Raw genomic sequence first — 15,357 nt, forward strand, 5'->3', positions numbered from 1 at the left:
ATTTAGAAACAAAAATGTAACAATTTTCCTGAATCTCAAAATGTTTTGTTTGAGGATATTCATAACATAGACATGAACAACATAAGAACAAATGTATTTATTGTTTGTTAACTTTACATTTGTTTAGTCCCGCTGTTTGAAGATGTTCTCTGGACCAAGATTCAATGAGAACAGATGATAATTTATCTTCTTTGCAGTTCAATTTCTACATATCGTACATGTATACTGTTTCAGCGAAACATGAAAGTTATTTGTTTTTTCCAAGATTTTTGCAAGATACCGTATTGACCCTGACCTACTTCTAGGGTCAAGTAAGTGTATACGTTGCAGAGCACATTTTTCCACGGATGTGGTCTGACATATCATTTCAGATGCTTATTTAGAGGCCAGAATTCCAGGTTTAGGAAAATGGCAACGGTATTTCAGAGTCGCTAGCAATTTCCGCAAAACAAGTGAGTAAAGCTTGGATAAGATATTATAAAGTGTATGATAATGAATTGGTGGAAATTAATGATTATTTGGTGTCACATTCGAGTATGAAGATGTGTTAGTAATGTGCATGTTAATGTGTATAGAAGTGTGCAGCGTAATGTGTACGTTTACATTGAAAGTATGTGCGGTATTTAGTTAATGTTTAATTCACACATTTATAAAGAGGGATTTTGTGCTTATTAAATCACCGACTTATAATGACATTAGTCAGAGGTTGATTTAAGGTTGTTTTAGTTGACAAATTATAAATATTGGTATGGTATTGACATATGAAATAAGTGTCGGATAAATCAGAGTTATGAAAGAAAAAGACTGAATTACAGTCAGGTTTTTGGGAATTTATAATGAAAGTTCAATGAGTCTAAATAAGAAAGACAAGTTTGACATACTTTGAGTAAGATGGGATTTATTTATTAAGCATATATTTAAAGGTAGTCTTGACTAGGAATTTATCTAGGCTGAGGACCTTGGTTACTCGGGTTTTTATGAAAGCAGTATTTCAGTCAAGATATGTTATTTTGACGTAGAGATTAATGGGGGTTTAGGCCTTTTAGAGAGTTTTTGGATATAGAGTCAAGACTTTTAATGAATGCTATTTAAGGCTTTTGATTATACATTACCGGATAAATGCATACTGATTTAGTTCAGTACATTTTATGTGTTATAGACATGTATACTGAGGATGCTTATTTTTATTCTACTTTCAGGTTGAATAAAATAGCTCAACTGGCATATCGTTGAGTTCATATACAACCAAGCGGAAACCTAGTCCTGTCTTCATTTTTGAGCGTACCATATACTATTGTTGATGCTGACATGTCTATGTTTTTTTTCTTTTCTAACTTAAAAGTATATCAATAGAATTTGTCTTTGTGTATGAACGTCTTTACAGGTACATATCTATTTTTGTATCCATACATGTATATAATATGTAAATATCATTAATTTCCATCGCTCACAGTGTGGACAATAATGACAAACCCTATACACCCAATGAATTACAGCCTAAAGAACAATTTACCTACGCGATATACAAAGTACTGAGAGAAATGTAGTTTTCATTTTGTTTTGTATACAAAAATCAGAAATTCTCCATTTTGGGGCTGACATATAAGGTCACAAAAGATAAAAACGACTGTGTCACGGTACAATTTTGATAAAATTGGTGTCAAAATATGAGCATGACTTGGAGAAAAGAAGTCAGAAAGTGGCTGGGCTTGAAATGCAAGAAATTTGAATGACAATCCTTGTACAGCTTCATGTAAAACTAATTTCATCATCTCCCTTACGCAGCACAAAGTGGGTGGGTCTGTAACCATGTATTAATGGCCACAGCCCATGATCCTGACAGCGCACAAGACCCACAATATCTGTCTAGCAAACTTTCTGAAAAGTTTTCAGAAGGCCCATGAGACCAACGACCCATGGACTGACAGCCCATTACACTGACATGTCAGTCTCATGGAGGTTCTGATAACTATTTTGAGGGTTCACCATGCAGACCGGCAGTATCAGTCTTGTGGGCTGTTCATCTAATGGGATGTCCTGCTTTAAATAATCCTATTTGTACCAAATGAGAAAGTGTCAAATCAGTGTTTGCTGGCTGCCTGCAAGAGCAACCCATTAGCAATAGCAGTAAGGGCCCTTTGGAGGGCAGCCGACATGATTTGCTTTTTATTCTCACCTGTCCTTTTGGGGACTAGACTGCCAGCGAGTAGTTCACCAGAGAGAGATCCCAAGTCACTTCTTTCTAATCCCTCTGCAAGAAGAGTCCTGATGTCTGTACCTGGAGGCTGTTTGTCTCTCCATCTCGTGAACACTGTCATCAATGCATCATTGGTATGTTGCAAATGCTGCATGATGATTTGACCAAGCTCTGCATTGGAAATCTCCAGGTTAACGCCCACCTCTTTGTAGTAGCTAGGTTCAATTAGCTTAGACAGCTTTATGAATTCTGCCTCACTGACAATCCTGTAATAAAAACACATTTCATCAAATATCTCTTATTGTGTTGTCAGCCCTACTGTACATTCATTTCAGCACTACCTATCTTCATACTCAGTAAGTTTAGTTCAGTTGCTGATGACCATTTAGGCCAAAAAGACTGTACAACTAACTACATGGAAGAATAAACTACTGTACTCTAAAATAAACTTCAAATATGTACACTAGCTCCTGCAGTTGACCACTGTTACTAGTTCCTGCAGTTTCATACGCATACCTACCTGATATTATTAAGCTACATTTACATGTACGAAGAAGATGTATTTAAAAGTATATTGAGGCATAAACACACAAGGCTATACCTCACAAAGCAGTTATGGAAGAAAACTTTGCATGCATGTACATGTATGGGGTGTTATGCTTTTGAATAATAACAAGTCGACGCAAAGCATAGCATCCCCTCGCAGGGTACAAATCCGTCAGAACAAGTTACCTCCATTGGACTATACTATTATATTACTAGGCAAGGAAGTTAACCACATTTTCATATAATAACTAGGTGTTTTTGCATATTTAATGAGCTATGACCTTTCACCTTTGACCTACATATTCAGAAATTGAACTTAGGCTGTACCTTTTTTTTTATACCATGTACCTTCAAATTAAATTTCATTAAAATTTGTCAAACATTACTCAAGTTATCGAATGGAAACCAGATTCGCATATTTAATGAGCTATGACCTTTGACCTACATACTCCAAAATTGAACTTAGGCTGTTTTTTGATACCATGAACCTTCATATCAAATTTCATTAAAATCCGTCAAACATTACTAAAGTTATCGATCGGAAACCAGATGTGTATATTTTCGCATATTTAATGAGCTATGACCTTTGACCTACATACTCCAAAATCGAACTTAGCCTGTATTTTGATATAGTGTACCTTCATATCAAATTTTATTAAAATCTGTCAAAAGTGATCGATCGGAAACCAAATTTGTTACGGACGGACGGAAGGAAAGACGGACGGCAGCATTACTATATCCCCTCCGACTTCGTCGACGAGGGGATAAAAAGAAAAGTACTTTATTATCCCTACTGCTCCTCACTGTTGCAATACTGGAAATAAGCTTCAAATACATATAGACTGACCTGTCTGGTCCAGGGTTGGTTTCAACATCACCAGATTTCTTCAGGAGAATCATGAGCAGATAGAGAAGGCAGAATCCATCCATGGTGCAAGACGTCCTTCTCTTTCGACAGAAACTCAGTCCGTTGGAAAGGTACATGAATGATATCCCCAGCAAGACATCCTGTAATTGACATAAAGGGGGATTCTGTTTACCAAAGTGAACGTCTTTTATTAGTGACATGCATGTACAGTGTAAAGTTCACCTTTTTCACCCCCCCCCCCATCCAAACATTTGCCTCTTGATTTGATTCTTGCAATTTAATACTGAACTTTATTCAAAGGGGAGGGGAGGGGGCATCTCTGCTTCAGAGAGACAAAATACACATTTAAAAATGTTAATGAATTTAAGCTAATTAAATGTCATATTGGGAGAATATAGGGTGTATATATATATATATATATATATATATATATATAAAGAAATAACATACCTGGATGATTTCCATACAGATAGGCGAAAGTTGAAACATAATCAGACCAATAATAAGAGACTTATGAATGTTTGAAATATGAGATCACTAAGTCTGTGTGAATCTCATATTGGCAATTTTGTCAGTAGATTATGACATATTTAACTAAGTCAAGAACAACGTACTCTTCCATTCGTTGTGAGTAAAATAATCATTATTCCCCTTCTCATTCTTAACTGGGGGACTACTCAAAATATATCATGGATAGCACACCATCATAGGTCCTCTCAAAAAGAAAAGACTCTTCTGAGAACACATTGGAAAAGTTGACATTCACAAGCAATTTTGTGTTTTGAAACAAATTGCAAAGTTGTCAGGCTCTATACAGTCACAGTAACCTTACTGATTCAGCCAATTTGTTGCGCCCATACTAACAGTGATTACAACTTTAAAAAATCAATAACTTTTACATGCTTTGTTCAATTTCTTCCTTTCCACCAATCCACTTTTTGATTTTTTTTTCTGATTTCTTTCAGAGCATTTGTCTATGAAGGTTGGATTTTCCTTTCAACAGTAAAAGCTGGGCTACAGCTAGGCGCTAGGGTAGACCGAAATGTTCAGTATTTTATATCAAAGGCTGTTCCACCGAGAATACAATGAGAGACTTGATCTATTATTACTAGTATTAGTTCAGTCTTTATTTTCATTCTCAATGTTAAAAAAAAAACTTTAAAAATGTGAAATATAGACAGCAGAGCATCGTTGGTATAAAAAACAATACAAAGCAAAGCAAAGACACCAAACTTTAAAAGATATGAGAAGGATGAATACACGAGTCGGAACTGGAAGCTTGCATGACTACAATCAACAGCATTCTTCCAGGGCCCAGGGCCAGGCCGCGCGGCCGGCCGGGGCTCGAAACCGTCATCAGTCTAAGTTTGTGTACAAAACTCTACAATGACATCCATACTGGCCATAGGAATGCGTGATAAAAACGTGTTAATTCTATAACACACGTTTCAATGGGACGTCCACGAACTTAGACTTATGTCAGTTTTGAGTAATGGCCCTGTAGGCCCTAGCTAGATTCTCTGGTAATTAAATGAAGGTAAACCAAAAATGAAATACGTGTAAAGAAAAACAAATAATGATTTAATACGAGAATCATGGGTCAACAATAAAGCCTTAAAAGATAAAGAAGGTTGACAAATGTTAGTTATAAGAAAGTTTTCCCCATATATTTACCACTACCAGATCAGATGGTAATGTTCAGTGCCTATAATATGTCGTGGTTTGGAAAACCATGCACTCACGATGCACGACGAGTTTGTGCGGCCGCATGCACAAGCTATAGGGCCAGGGCCGGCGTGGTGGGAAGTTCGAAGAAGGAAACAAAATTATAAACGACCCAGTGAAGCGCTACTGTACGTGCGGATCGGAGCGAATGGTGCATGGTTTCCTATTTCACGAAAGTGTCATTTCTGTCTACAGGCACAGCTTGGGCAGCTTGGCTTGGATGATGCAAATCAATTAGATTCCTCGTCAATAGTGAGAAATTAGCTGAAAATACGACGCAATGACTGCGACATTGAGATTGCATGTTTAGACCCTACACCACTCCCGCAAAGCATAGAGAGTCAATGCGTATTGACTTCTAGCACTGCAATACGTGTTAATAGGCAGCATTTGAATACATGAATAGTCATAACACTCATAACACAGATGCACACAATTATGCCGATGCGGTTGATCGGCAAGTTTGACAGTGGACTCACAATTTGAATTTTTAAATTATTCTTTCTAACATCGGAAAGTTGAAAAAACAATATTTTACTGCTATTTAGGTGTTATCAATCGTCACTAAAGTACCAATTTTGAGTAAAATTAGATGAGTTTTGTACAGTGGTGTTTGAAATGTTGATAATCAATAGCACAGCTTTTAATACACAGCCAGGATAGTAATGCACCTACGGTATGCATATGTGTGGTTTACACCCCGTAATGCCACGCCCTACATCGTGCGGGCGAGCGGGCGGGGGTGCGCGGGCGGGCGTGCGCTTGATTACGTCATGGGGAATCCCTAAAATTTTACGGAATGCCAATAGTGCGGTGGTGCATGACAACAATAGGGACTTTTAGATTTGCGTGGACTGGTACGTGTGACGTCCATTCAAGGCAGTGCATTAAAAGGACGTCGAAATTAAGAAATTAAGCACAAAATATGCGCTCTGAATTAGGATTTTGATCTGCAAGGCTTAGAAGGGTCGTCGATCTTTCCAGTTCTCTGATTGGCGAAAACTGGTATTATTATAGAAAGCCCTGTTATAGATCATCAACCAATTATTCGCGCGGATCTCGGTGGTGAGCTAAATGAGATTTGATATCACAAAACTGGAAGAAAAAAACACCTTTGTAATGATAGCCCTATGTGCATTTCATAACTGTCGTTTTGAAGTATTGAAACTCTCGCAGGTTATAACTGTTTTCTACTCTCATTCAGCTTGATCAATAATTCGTCGCTGTTTTCACGAAGTGACGGTAGTGAAAAAAATCATTCACTTTGCGTTACGATTTTCCTCACTACCGTCACTTCGTGAAAACAAGGACGAATTGTTGTACTGAACCGTGCAGTCGAATAAAGGTCAAATATAGGCATATTCCTCGCCATAAAGTAGCCCGAAACGTAAAATCAATAAATCAGCACCAGTCCTTATACTTATAGTGCGGTATGGTATTTAATCCCTTAGGATTTTTTTTTGCTGTTTTGGCTTCAAAAGGGTCCCAATTGGCCAAAAATGATGGGGTTCAAATTTTCAGACATCTCCTTCATTTCCTGGGGTTCCATATTGGGCGCCAAAATGGCATATATAACGCGCAATAGGGAAATTTGGTGTCTTCGGGAAAATTTGAACCCCATCAATTTCTGATAGCTTGGACCCCAATGAATCCAAAAATGCACACAAATCAACTTTGGCACACAAATCCTATGGGAGCTGTTTCAGTGACATACCGTACCACACTATTATGTTTATCAGGATTAAGTGTGACCAAATAGACACGAAACAGATGTTAGCAGTGAAGCTGAGTGATAATGTGGATAAGTTATCGCTTCACAATGCAAAGATGATTTAGACTGGGAAGTTGGTATAATTATGAACATGCAGCTTTAAACTTATAACACTTTTGACATTTTGATAAATTATGGAATCCGGGTATGTAATTAACATTGTAGGGTCGATCGAGAGAGAGAGAGAAAGAGAGTGATATAGAATGAGATAGGGGTTGGGCGGGTGGTGGGGAGAGTAACTTCAAAAGTGCTGGCGCTTATAATCCAACAATCTAGAAGCATATAATATATTTGGAATATTTATACAGCGCACATCCACCCTGTATCAACTTATTTCACGAGTTGAAAAGCTGAATGAGAAAATAGATCGACATGATTGTTTTATACGAGTATCTGCGTGGTGTGGTCATTACAGAGGCGGATCCAGGGGGGGGGGAGGAGCGGGCTCACTCCCCTGGCCTAAAAAATGTTTTAAAAAAGTAATATGTATTTTCTTTTTGCTTAAAGGGGGGGGGGGTGTTGAGTTAAAAAATAGTCTACCCTTCCCCTGTTGATCCAACAACAATAAAAACAAACAAAAATTAGTGCTCACTACCCCCCCCCCCCCCTCCCCCCCCCCCGCTTATTCGGCCGGCCGGCCGGCTTAGTCGTTGTTCACGAATTGGGCCCCTCCCTCGCCGCTGTTGTCTTCGCACCCGTCTGTCAATTTTTCCTAGATCCTATAAATTCTGTATTATGAGGTACGATGTTATCAGTGGCATAGCATGGGCTCATGCAGTCACTGAGTGTGTGTGTGTGGGGGGGGGGGGGGGGTCTTTAGTCTCATAGATCAGCGTTTTTCAGCTCCCCCCCCCCCTCTTCAAAGTCACGCATATATACCCTTTCATGATTTTGATAAACTTCCTGTCACCCCAACCCAGAAAAAAATCAAAGGAGGATTTGTTTTCAATCTATAGTATACATAGACATACGGGCATATTCTTACTCGGGGGCCGGAAGGACGGACCTCTTGCCCGAAAATACATGAAAATACTATCTTGAATAGTATATAGAGCCAATACATTGCTTTGGTGACGATTTATATTCACCCAAAATGTCATTAGATTGTAGTATAGTTGGGAGAATTAAGGAATCGATAATGGTGGTCTTTTTTCACTCAAACTTTGAGATTATCTTTAATATACATTTAGCATTGAAGTAGCACCATTTTCTCTCATCTGAACAATGTTACAAAGTCCCTTTAAAGGGATCCGGTAACTTTGTCTCAGATTCTGAAATAAAATTCTGGATTTAGCTCATGATGCAATGTTAATTATAAACCTTTAGGTCAGTCAGGAACCCCATGGCTTTTACAAGCCGATCGCCTGTCTGATTATCAAGATATTTATGATTGAAATTACAAATTTTTAAAACCGTTCGCCTGACGGTTTTCATAACACTACAGTCTATTGGGGAAAACGAGTATGGTAAAACCGGTCACTCAAAGATTTTTACTTTTTTGAGGCACTTCTTGATCATTTTGAAGCGCATTTTTTTTAGGGCTTCAATATTACACCATATCACAGACACTGATAACACGTAGGGCCGTGTATCTCAGATTTAACATTGTTAAACGATCCCTTTAAGAAGATTATAAAACTAGTCGACGACGCCATACCATATAGCTGAAAAAGACACCCTTTTGTAGACGCTTTTTTTTTTTTTTGTAGCCAGCTATGTTGAGAGTGCCCCCCGGGCATTGTCCCTGGTTAAGCTGTCATCACTGCTCAAGGTCAACCATAATTATGTTGTGTGAAAACTCTGACCGCTTGACCGTTACTCCTGATTGTTTTGAAGATTTACGACCAAGGCAGTAACTGCGGTGTTTAGTCCTAGAGGACCTAAATATACAGTGACGACTGGACATTGGGGGCGATCACCCTAGCCTCTTGTCGATGCCCTCGCGCTGTTGGAGTCTCTAAATTCTGACTCGCGAGCGCCTCGGTTTCTCTGACTCGCTTCGCTCGTCAGAATTTAGAGACTCCAACAGCGCGAGGGCATCGACAAGAGGCTACGATCACCCCGGCATGCACGCGCCCCTGATCTTTGATTGGCAGCTCATCAGTCGTCAGCAAGTGAAGCTCACTGGGTCGAGTTTGAATGATGGACTGTTTACATTGCAGACCGTTATTTTTATGCTCAAACCATTGTCATGATTGTGGTAAGATTAATACATTATATGTATAGACATACTTTGAACTGAAATGTTAATCCCCCAGTTATTTCCTCTTTATTTGTTGCTATGATATTTTTGCTTTTATTCCACATGCGTTTTTATTCATTTTCTGACGAATAATACACTCATTTTGTCCCTCTACGACCATCTGACTACAGAAAACTCGAAGCGAACACGGAGCGGTATATGAATAAACATGACCTTATTTGCATATGAACGTGCCGACGCTGTGCGTACAGTGCGATGCACTGTCCGACAGATGTGTAGTCTTACTTATCATATTTTGATTAAATCTCTCTTTATTTGGATACAAAACACAGAATACAAAATTATGTCCTCAAACTAGTATTAAATTAAGCTTTCAAGTATAACAAATACACAGAATATGTAAAAAATAATGAACAATCAATGCCAACTTAGAGTGGTGTTTCACGAAGCGGTCACTGGTTTTTAGTGCGTATACGAATTCTATTAAATTTGTGTCAAAACCTTCCCCGTTATCTTTGCGCAGAGGCAGTATCGTAGCCAATGAGGTTTATCCGAGGCGCGATTATTGCTAGTTGAAAACTTATCCCAATACCCCGCTCTGACGACGTGAAATACCGTCGGCTGTAGCAATTTTTCCAGATCTCCAAGGAGATCTTGCAATGTAACCAAAGTAAGAATCACACCAACAAATAATCAACCACATCTAATAATCTCTCATATATACATGACACGTCACCGCGAGCATTAAATTATGATTCTACCTGCATACGTCCCAAACTCTCAGCTTAGATAAAGATAAATACTGCAGCAATACAACATTACAGTGCAACATCACACTCATCATGATTAATAATTAATGATGATAATGAATTGACGCGCTTACTAATTATAATATTAAATGGTGATGATGAATGTGAAGAAAAATGATAATGGTATATAGCAGTTTAATCATATCCGATTTTGAAAAGCATTGGACTTTATATTTATAAAGTTCCCATTCGGACAAGGGCGTTTCTTGATTTCTGCATAACTATTTACAGACGAATATATGCAACATTGAACTGCTTTTACATAATTACAAAGTAGAACACAAGGAAAAACACAGGTAATAGAAACATGACTGACTGACTGAGTTAGCGATGCGTTGAGACTAGACTATGAGTATGATGAGAATTTTTTATATTGTGTTTTCTACGAACGACAATCTAGTATTTCAAGAATGACTTAATCAATACATGAACACATGTAAATTAAATTTTAACAGAGTATTCCCTCGTAAACTAATATTTTGAAACACGATACGGTAAATCTATAGCGACACCGCCTCAAACCCTGGGGCTCGTTAGCTCTCGAAAAGGTGTGAGGCTATTTGGCCCTTTTTGATCTGCCTAGCCACTCATCAATCACGTACATTTTTAATCATTGGAGATGCTCAGTTAAGATTGATTACGTAGATTTTGCTGCAGAATGAAAAAAGAAGAAGAAAAAGAATGATGAAATTTGGCGAGGAAAACATGATTTATGCAGTATTGAGTTTGCGATGACGTGGATTTAGCAAGCCCTTTTCATGTCCAATAGCAATCCGCCACTTTGCAATACGCGGAGGTCACTCCATGACCTTTTTGTACACGTTCACTTAACATGTGTTAGCAAAGAGACAGCGAAAGAGAAAAGAGAGACACCGGCGAATCGGGAACATAGTGTTTTTTACTTGATCATTCTCTGAGATTCACTAGAAGCGAGATATAAATTGCAAGGTAAGTGAGTGAAGTTTGACTCATGAGAATTATAAATAAAATAGTGAAATTTGCTGATGAGATTGTGTGTGTGTAGAGTTTGATTGAATCTTGCAAGTAGCTTGATCAGTCCCATACGTTCCACTTTATGTTACCCTTTCTATTAACAGATTAATGTCTTTCGAGTTTCGATTTGCCTTTGTAAGAACGTTTGCAAGTGCTTGTATATGATAAGAGTTTATTCATTATAGTAGATCTATAGTTCTAGATCTAATTTAGATCTAAAGTAGAAAAAACGAAATTCGGTAATGGAAAAGCAAGTTCTCCAAAACCTGTTAAAACTGAATTTCTGAAACTGGGAAAGTTGAAACTGAATTTCTTAAACTGTGAAAGTTGAAACTGAATTGAATTGAAGACGAACGTCAAACTCAAACGTCTAACAGTTGAACAAGCTGACTAGTGACAGTGACATTGACAAATCCATTAACAATTATTTACTTATTTAGAGGGTCTAGATCTACTTTTTATGTACTTTTATTAGCCTTAAGGACTCCCTCGAAATGTTTTTTCATGATATTATTCGAGGGAGCCTTAATTTGCTCCCATAGGGTCCCATGGAGAGGTAGGTAAACAACATCTCAAATTTGTCCAAAATCACACTTTCCCACACCCGACCAACATTGGACAGTGGCTTTGATAAATTTTGTTGTAATTGTAGTCCTAATTACCTCCTGAATTTAAAAATCGGAGGTAAAAATAATAAAATAAAAGCAATTTTCATACCAGACCGATACTGCTCAGCTCCCTTTTCACATGTACCGTGTGAATTCACGATCTCTACACAATGGTGATGACCTCTGACTGGCACTTCCGTGATTATACGGAAGCAGCACATTTACGAAGTGCCAGTCAGAGGTCATCACCATTGTGTAGAGATCGTGAATTCACACGGTACACGTGAAAAGGGAACTGAGCTGTATCGGTCTGGTAAGAAAATTGCTTTTATTTCATTATTTTTACCTCCGATTTTTAAATTCAACAAAACTTTTATAATCCTAAATTTCTTTTCATGTCAAGACAAAGAAAAGAAAATGATTATAAAACTGTAGATCTAGCCCTAGGCCTAAAAGTAAAAGTAAATAAATTATGAATAGACCTATTCATGGTTTGTTATTAATCAGTTAATATGTTTATGAAACTTAAACATAAATTTAATTGGATCGATACGTGACGTCCTAAAATCAATTTTTTTCTCCATATAAGTTAGATCAACGGTCTTCAAATTATTTAACATGTACATTATGTTGATCCCAACTTTTTTTGAAGTTATTTTCAGTTGGGTTTGAAGTTTGGCCTATGTCAAGCCACTTTTTCCTTTTTATTTGTACTTGTACTTTGGCACTGACGTGTGATTTGAATAACATTTGTTGTACTTTCTTCCTTTCCTTTGTGTCCTAGATCTAGGTCTAGACTAATCTATTTGAATATTTGCCAAACTATAAACAATTTTGTTCATTAATCTGGACTTGGATTTTGTTTTGTTTTTGATGATCTAATCATATAACTATTTAAGTTTAAAATATCAGAAGTATACCTTTTTGAAAAATAGGAAGAAGGAGGCCCTTTTTTTCTTCTCAAAATGGCCGCTCAAAATGGCCGCTCAAAATGGCCGCTTGGTACTTTTCCCTGACAGTCTGGCTATATTTTCAAGTTGACTGCCGGCATTTAATTATTTTTTTAAAATCAGAAATAGATCATTTTGGTGGTGTTTTTAATGTTTATTTTCTTTACCAAAAAAAAAGAAGGGAGGCGGCCCCAAAAATGGCCTTAGTGAGCTCAGCTTTCAGACATTTGAACTGGAGGTTAATCTCTTTCTTAACCTGGCAACCATGTGACTCTTGTTAAATTCTACCACTGTTTTGTGCTTAATTTTCAACATCTTTGTGCTTGCTAAATAAATTATGACAAAAAAAGAATAAGACTGATTTTCTTATTAATTGCCCTTCAAACTGACGCCACCCTGATGCTTTTTCTTAGTCATATCATACCTTGGAAGTGGGCTGAAAGTAATTCAAAACTTATCTGCAACCATGAAGATGAATTATACGCTGCTCTTGAAGAACATGGACAGATGTATATTATAATTCATGGGGGTCAGACTAAGATTCATCTCTGATCATTTCTTGAGATTGGTCTTGAAAATGTTCACTGATGGGCTTTTCATCTACATGAGATGGTAGATTATTCCATTTCTGAAATCACTCATTGTTAAAAAAGCTTTTTGCTTTTATCAAAATCAGCATCTTGCTTCATCAAAATTTGATTACCCTTCAATTCTTTATATAAATGACTTAACATTTATCTCCTACAGAGTTATGCAGTCGTCCAGCATCGTTGGACTGCTGTCTGCGGTCACTCTGGCCGTATTGGCCGGTCATCCTCAGCTGACCAATGGTCTGGCAGTAATGTCCATTGACCTCGGAAGTGAATGGATCAAGGTGGCCGTGGTCAAACCAGGAATACCTATGGAGATTGTACTTAACAAGTGAGTTTGGAAGCTTTATTGAGAAAGAAACCCCATCTAATGAAAGTGTTGCGTCTAAAAAAGTATGATTTAAAATACAGGAGGAAAAGTTTGGACTTGCCTCTTTAATCTTTATAATTTGCTTCACATACATGTACATGAAGTAAACAGAATGTTTATAGCTACTTAACTAACTATCAACTGTAATGACAATAAATAATAGTTATCAGATATTTCCATTTGATACTGATATGTATTGAATCAGTTTGTAACATTTCTGGACATATCATATTAAATGAGTTTTAGATCTGGTCTATTGTGAGCCATAGCTTTTTACAAGTTGTATTTGATATGGTTTCTGTTTACCCCGGGCAAAATTTGTTTCAGCAAATTTCTGTATCCATTTCAGGCGGTGATATTTATTAGGCTTGAGATAATTTCACAATTTAAATTGGTTTCCTGATTATTATTATTTTTTCCCAATTAAAAAAAAAAAAAAAAATTAAATGTTCATTTTTTCCTCCAAAAAATGATAGTCCCTGAAATTAATATAAATCCGGTGAATATTAACACCTTTAAATTTTTTATTTTCATGACAGAGAGAGTCGCAGGAAAACACCGGTATCAATAACCGTGAGAGATGACGAGACGCTTTATGGAGACCCAGCCCTATCCTTGGTGAGTGTAACTGCAGAGAGATTTCTTGCTAAATTTGGTGTTAGCTGGTACAGTACAGTAAAACCTGTCTATAGCGACCGCCCATGGGAAACATAAAAAGTGGTCTTTGTAGACAGGTTCATTTAGTACATGTTTCAATGAGAAACCATTTCAAGGGAAACCAGAAATGTGGTCTTTGTAGACAGGTGGTCTCTAATACCCCATTCACAGTGGCCTCAAACACCGCGACAGCAGCGGGACTGTCCCGCTGCTGTCGCGGTGTTGTCTTCAGTGTGAAGGCTCGGACCCGTTATAAACTATCGCGGGATAACACCGCCTCGCGATAACGCCGAGACAAACTATCGCTAGGTTCGCCTAGCTACAGCAGCGGGACAGTCCCGCTGCTGTCGCGATGTTTACTCAGTGTGAAGGCTCTCCGCTATAACACCGCGACAAACACGTGTGATTTGTTTACTTACCTATCACTGACCTCTTTTCTCCAGCAATGGGGAACATAAAGTGAAATAGAAATAAAGTAACCAGTGGATTCAAATTGATTTTATCATTATGTAGATATTATAATTATCCAAATAAAAATATTTCACACTTCAAAAAATTAAAATATTCTGACTGGAAGCAATAAAAATGCTAGTTTTTTAAAAAGTAATATGATCGAGCTAGCTACATGAGGAAGAGTGTGTAAAGTACAGCTAGCGCGCGCAATTTCAAGCAATCGAAAACCCCGCGCTGAAGTATTTCCGGTCATATCGGGGTCACTCGCGGGTCATGAGCCATGCATACACGTGTTTGTTACGGAGGTAATAAAAATCGCCCGCTGCAGCGTGGATGGGTACATGATATTTATCCCGCTGCTGCAGCGGGATAACTTTTCTACTGTGAATGCATTTGTAGCGGTGTTATGGCAGTGTCGCCGCTCCGCTACAACGCCGCTACAAATTTCAAAACCACTGTGAATGGGGTATAAAGCAGGTTTGACTACTTTGACTGTAGTAGAATGTAAGCGTTTAACCCACTGCCTACTGGAACCAGTTTGTGCTTGTATTAAGCCTATGGGGATTAGAGAATTTAGTAGTGAATTTCATATAATTTGATAAGTTGGAACTTCTGTA

The 15,357-nt window shown here is 37.8% G+C and overlaps 2 protein-coding genes and 1 non-coding gene across 4 annotated transcripts in view; 2 read left to right on the forward strand and 1 right to left on the reverse strand.

Moving 5' to 3' along the window:
- Nucleotides 1–1,443: 1,443 nt before the first annotated feature.
- On the reverse strand, nt 1,444–5,680 carry LOC105437114. Of its 2 annotated transcripts, none has more exons than XM_030978216.1 (3): nt 5,354–5,680; nt 3,591–3,751; nt 1,444–2,463 (listed from the first exon to the last, which is right to left on the reverse strand). In XM_030978216.1, exons 2-3 carry the CDS (start codon nt 3,725–3,727, stop codon nt 2,082–2,084), a joined length of 519 nt encoding a protein of 172 aa, XP_030834076.1. In that variant the 5' UTR covers nt 3,728–3,751; nt 5,354–5,680; the 3' UTR covers nt 1,444–2,081. The 2 variants fall into 2 exon arrangements, with proteins under 2 accessions (XP_030834076.1, XP_030834075.1); XM_030978215.1 differs by having other exon boundaries at nt 5,292–5,680.
- A 4,141-nt stretch (nt 5,681–9,821) lies between these two features.
- LOC115921526 lies at nt 9,822–9,962 on the forward strand. Its single transcript, XR_004062934.1, has one exon. It is a non-coding gene; the product is annotated as a U4 spliceosomal RNA (small nuclear RNA).
- Nucleotides 9,963–10,934: 972 nt separating this feature from the next.
- LOC592339 (hypoxia up-regulated protein 1) overlaps nt 10,935–15,357 on the forward strand; it is a 30,283-nt gene continuing 25,860 nt past the window's right edge. Inside the window, exons 1-3 of the mRNA XM_030978217.1 lie at nt 10,935–11,067; nt 13,418–13,591; nt 14,170–14,248. Of these exons, the coding sequence (XP_030834077.1) occupies nt 13,422–13,591; nt 14,170–14,248 (249 nt within the window). The 5' untranslated portion in view covers nt 10,935–11,067; nt 13,418–13,421. The remainder of the gene's footprint in view (nt 11,068–13,417; nt 13,592–14,169; nt 14,249–15,357) is intronic.

Source organism: Strongylocentrotus purpuratus, unplaced genomic scaffold (assembly GCF_000002235.5).
Source record: "Strongylocentrotus purpuratus isolate Spur 01 unplaced genomic scaffold, Spur_5.0 spur5_scaffold_1, whole genome shotgun sequence".
Lineage (NCBI taxonomy): Eukaryota > Metazoa > Echinodermata > Echinoidea > Camarodonta > Strongylocentrotidae > Strongylocentrotus > Strongylocentrotus purpuratus.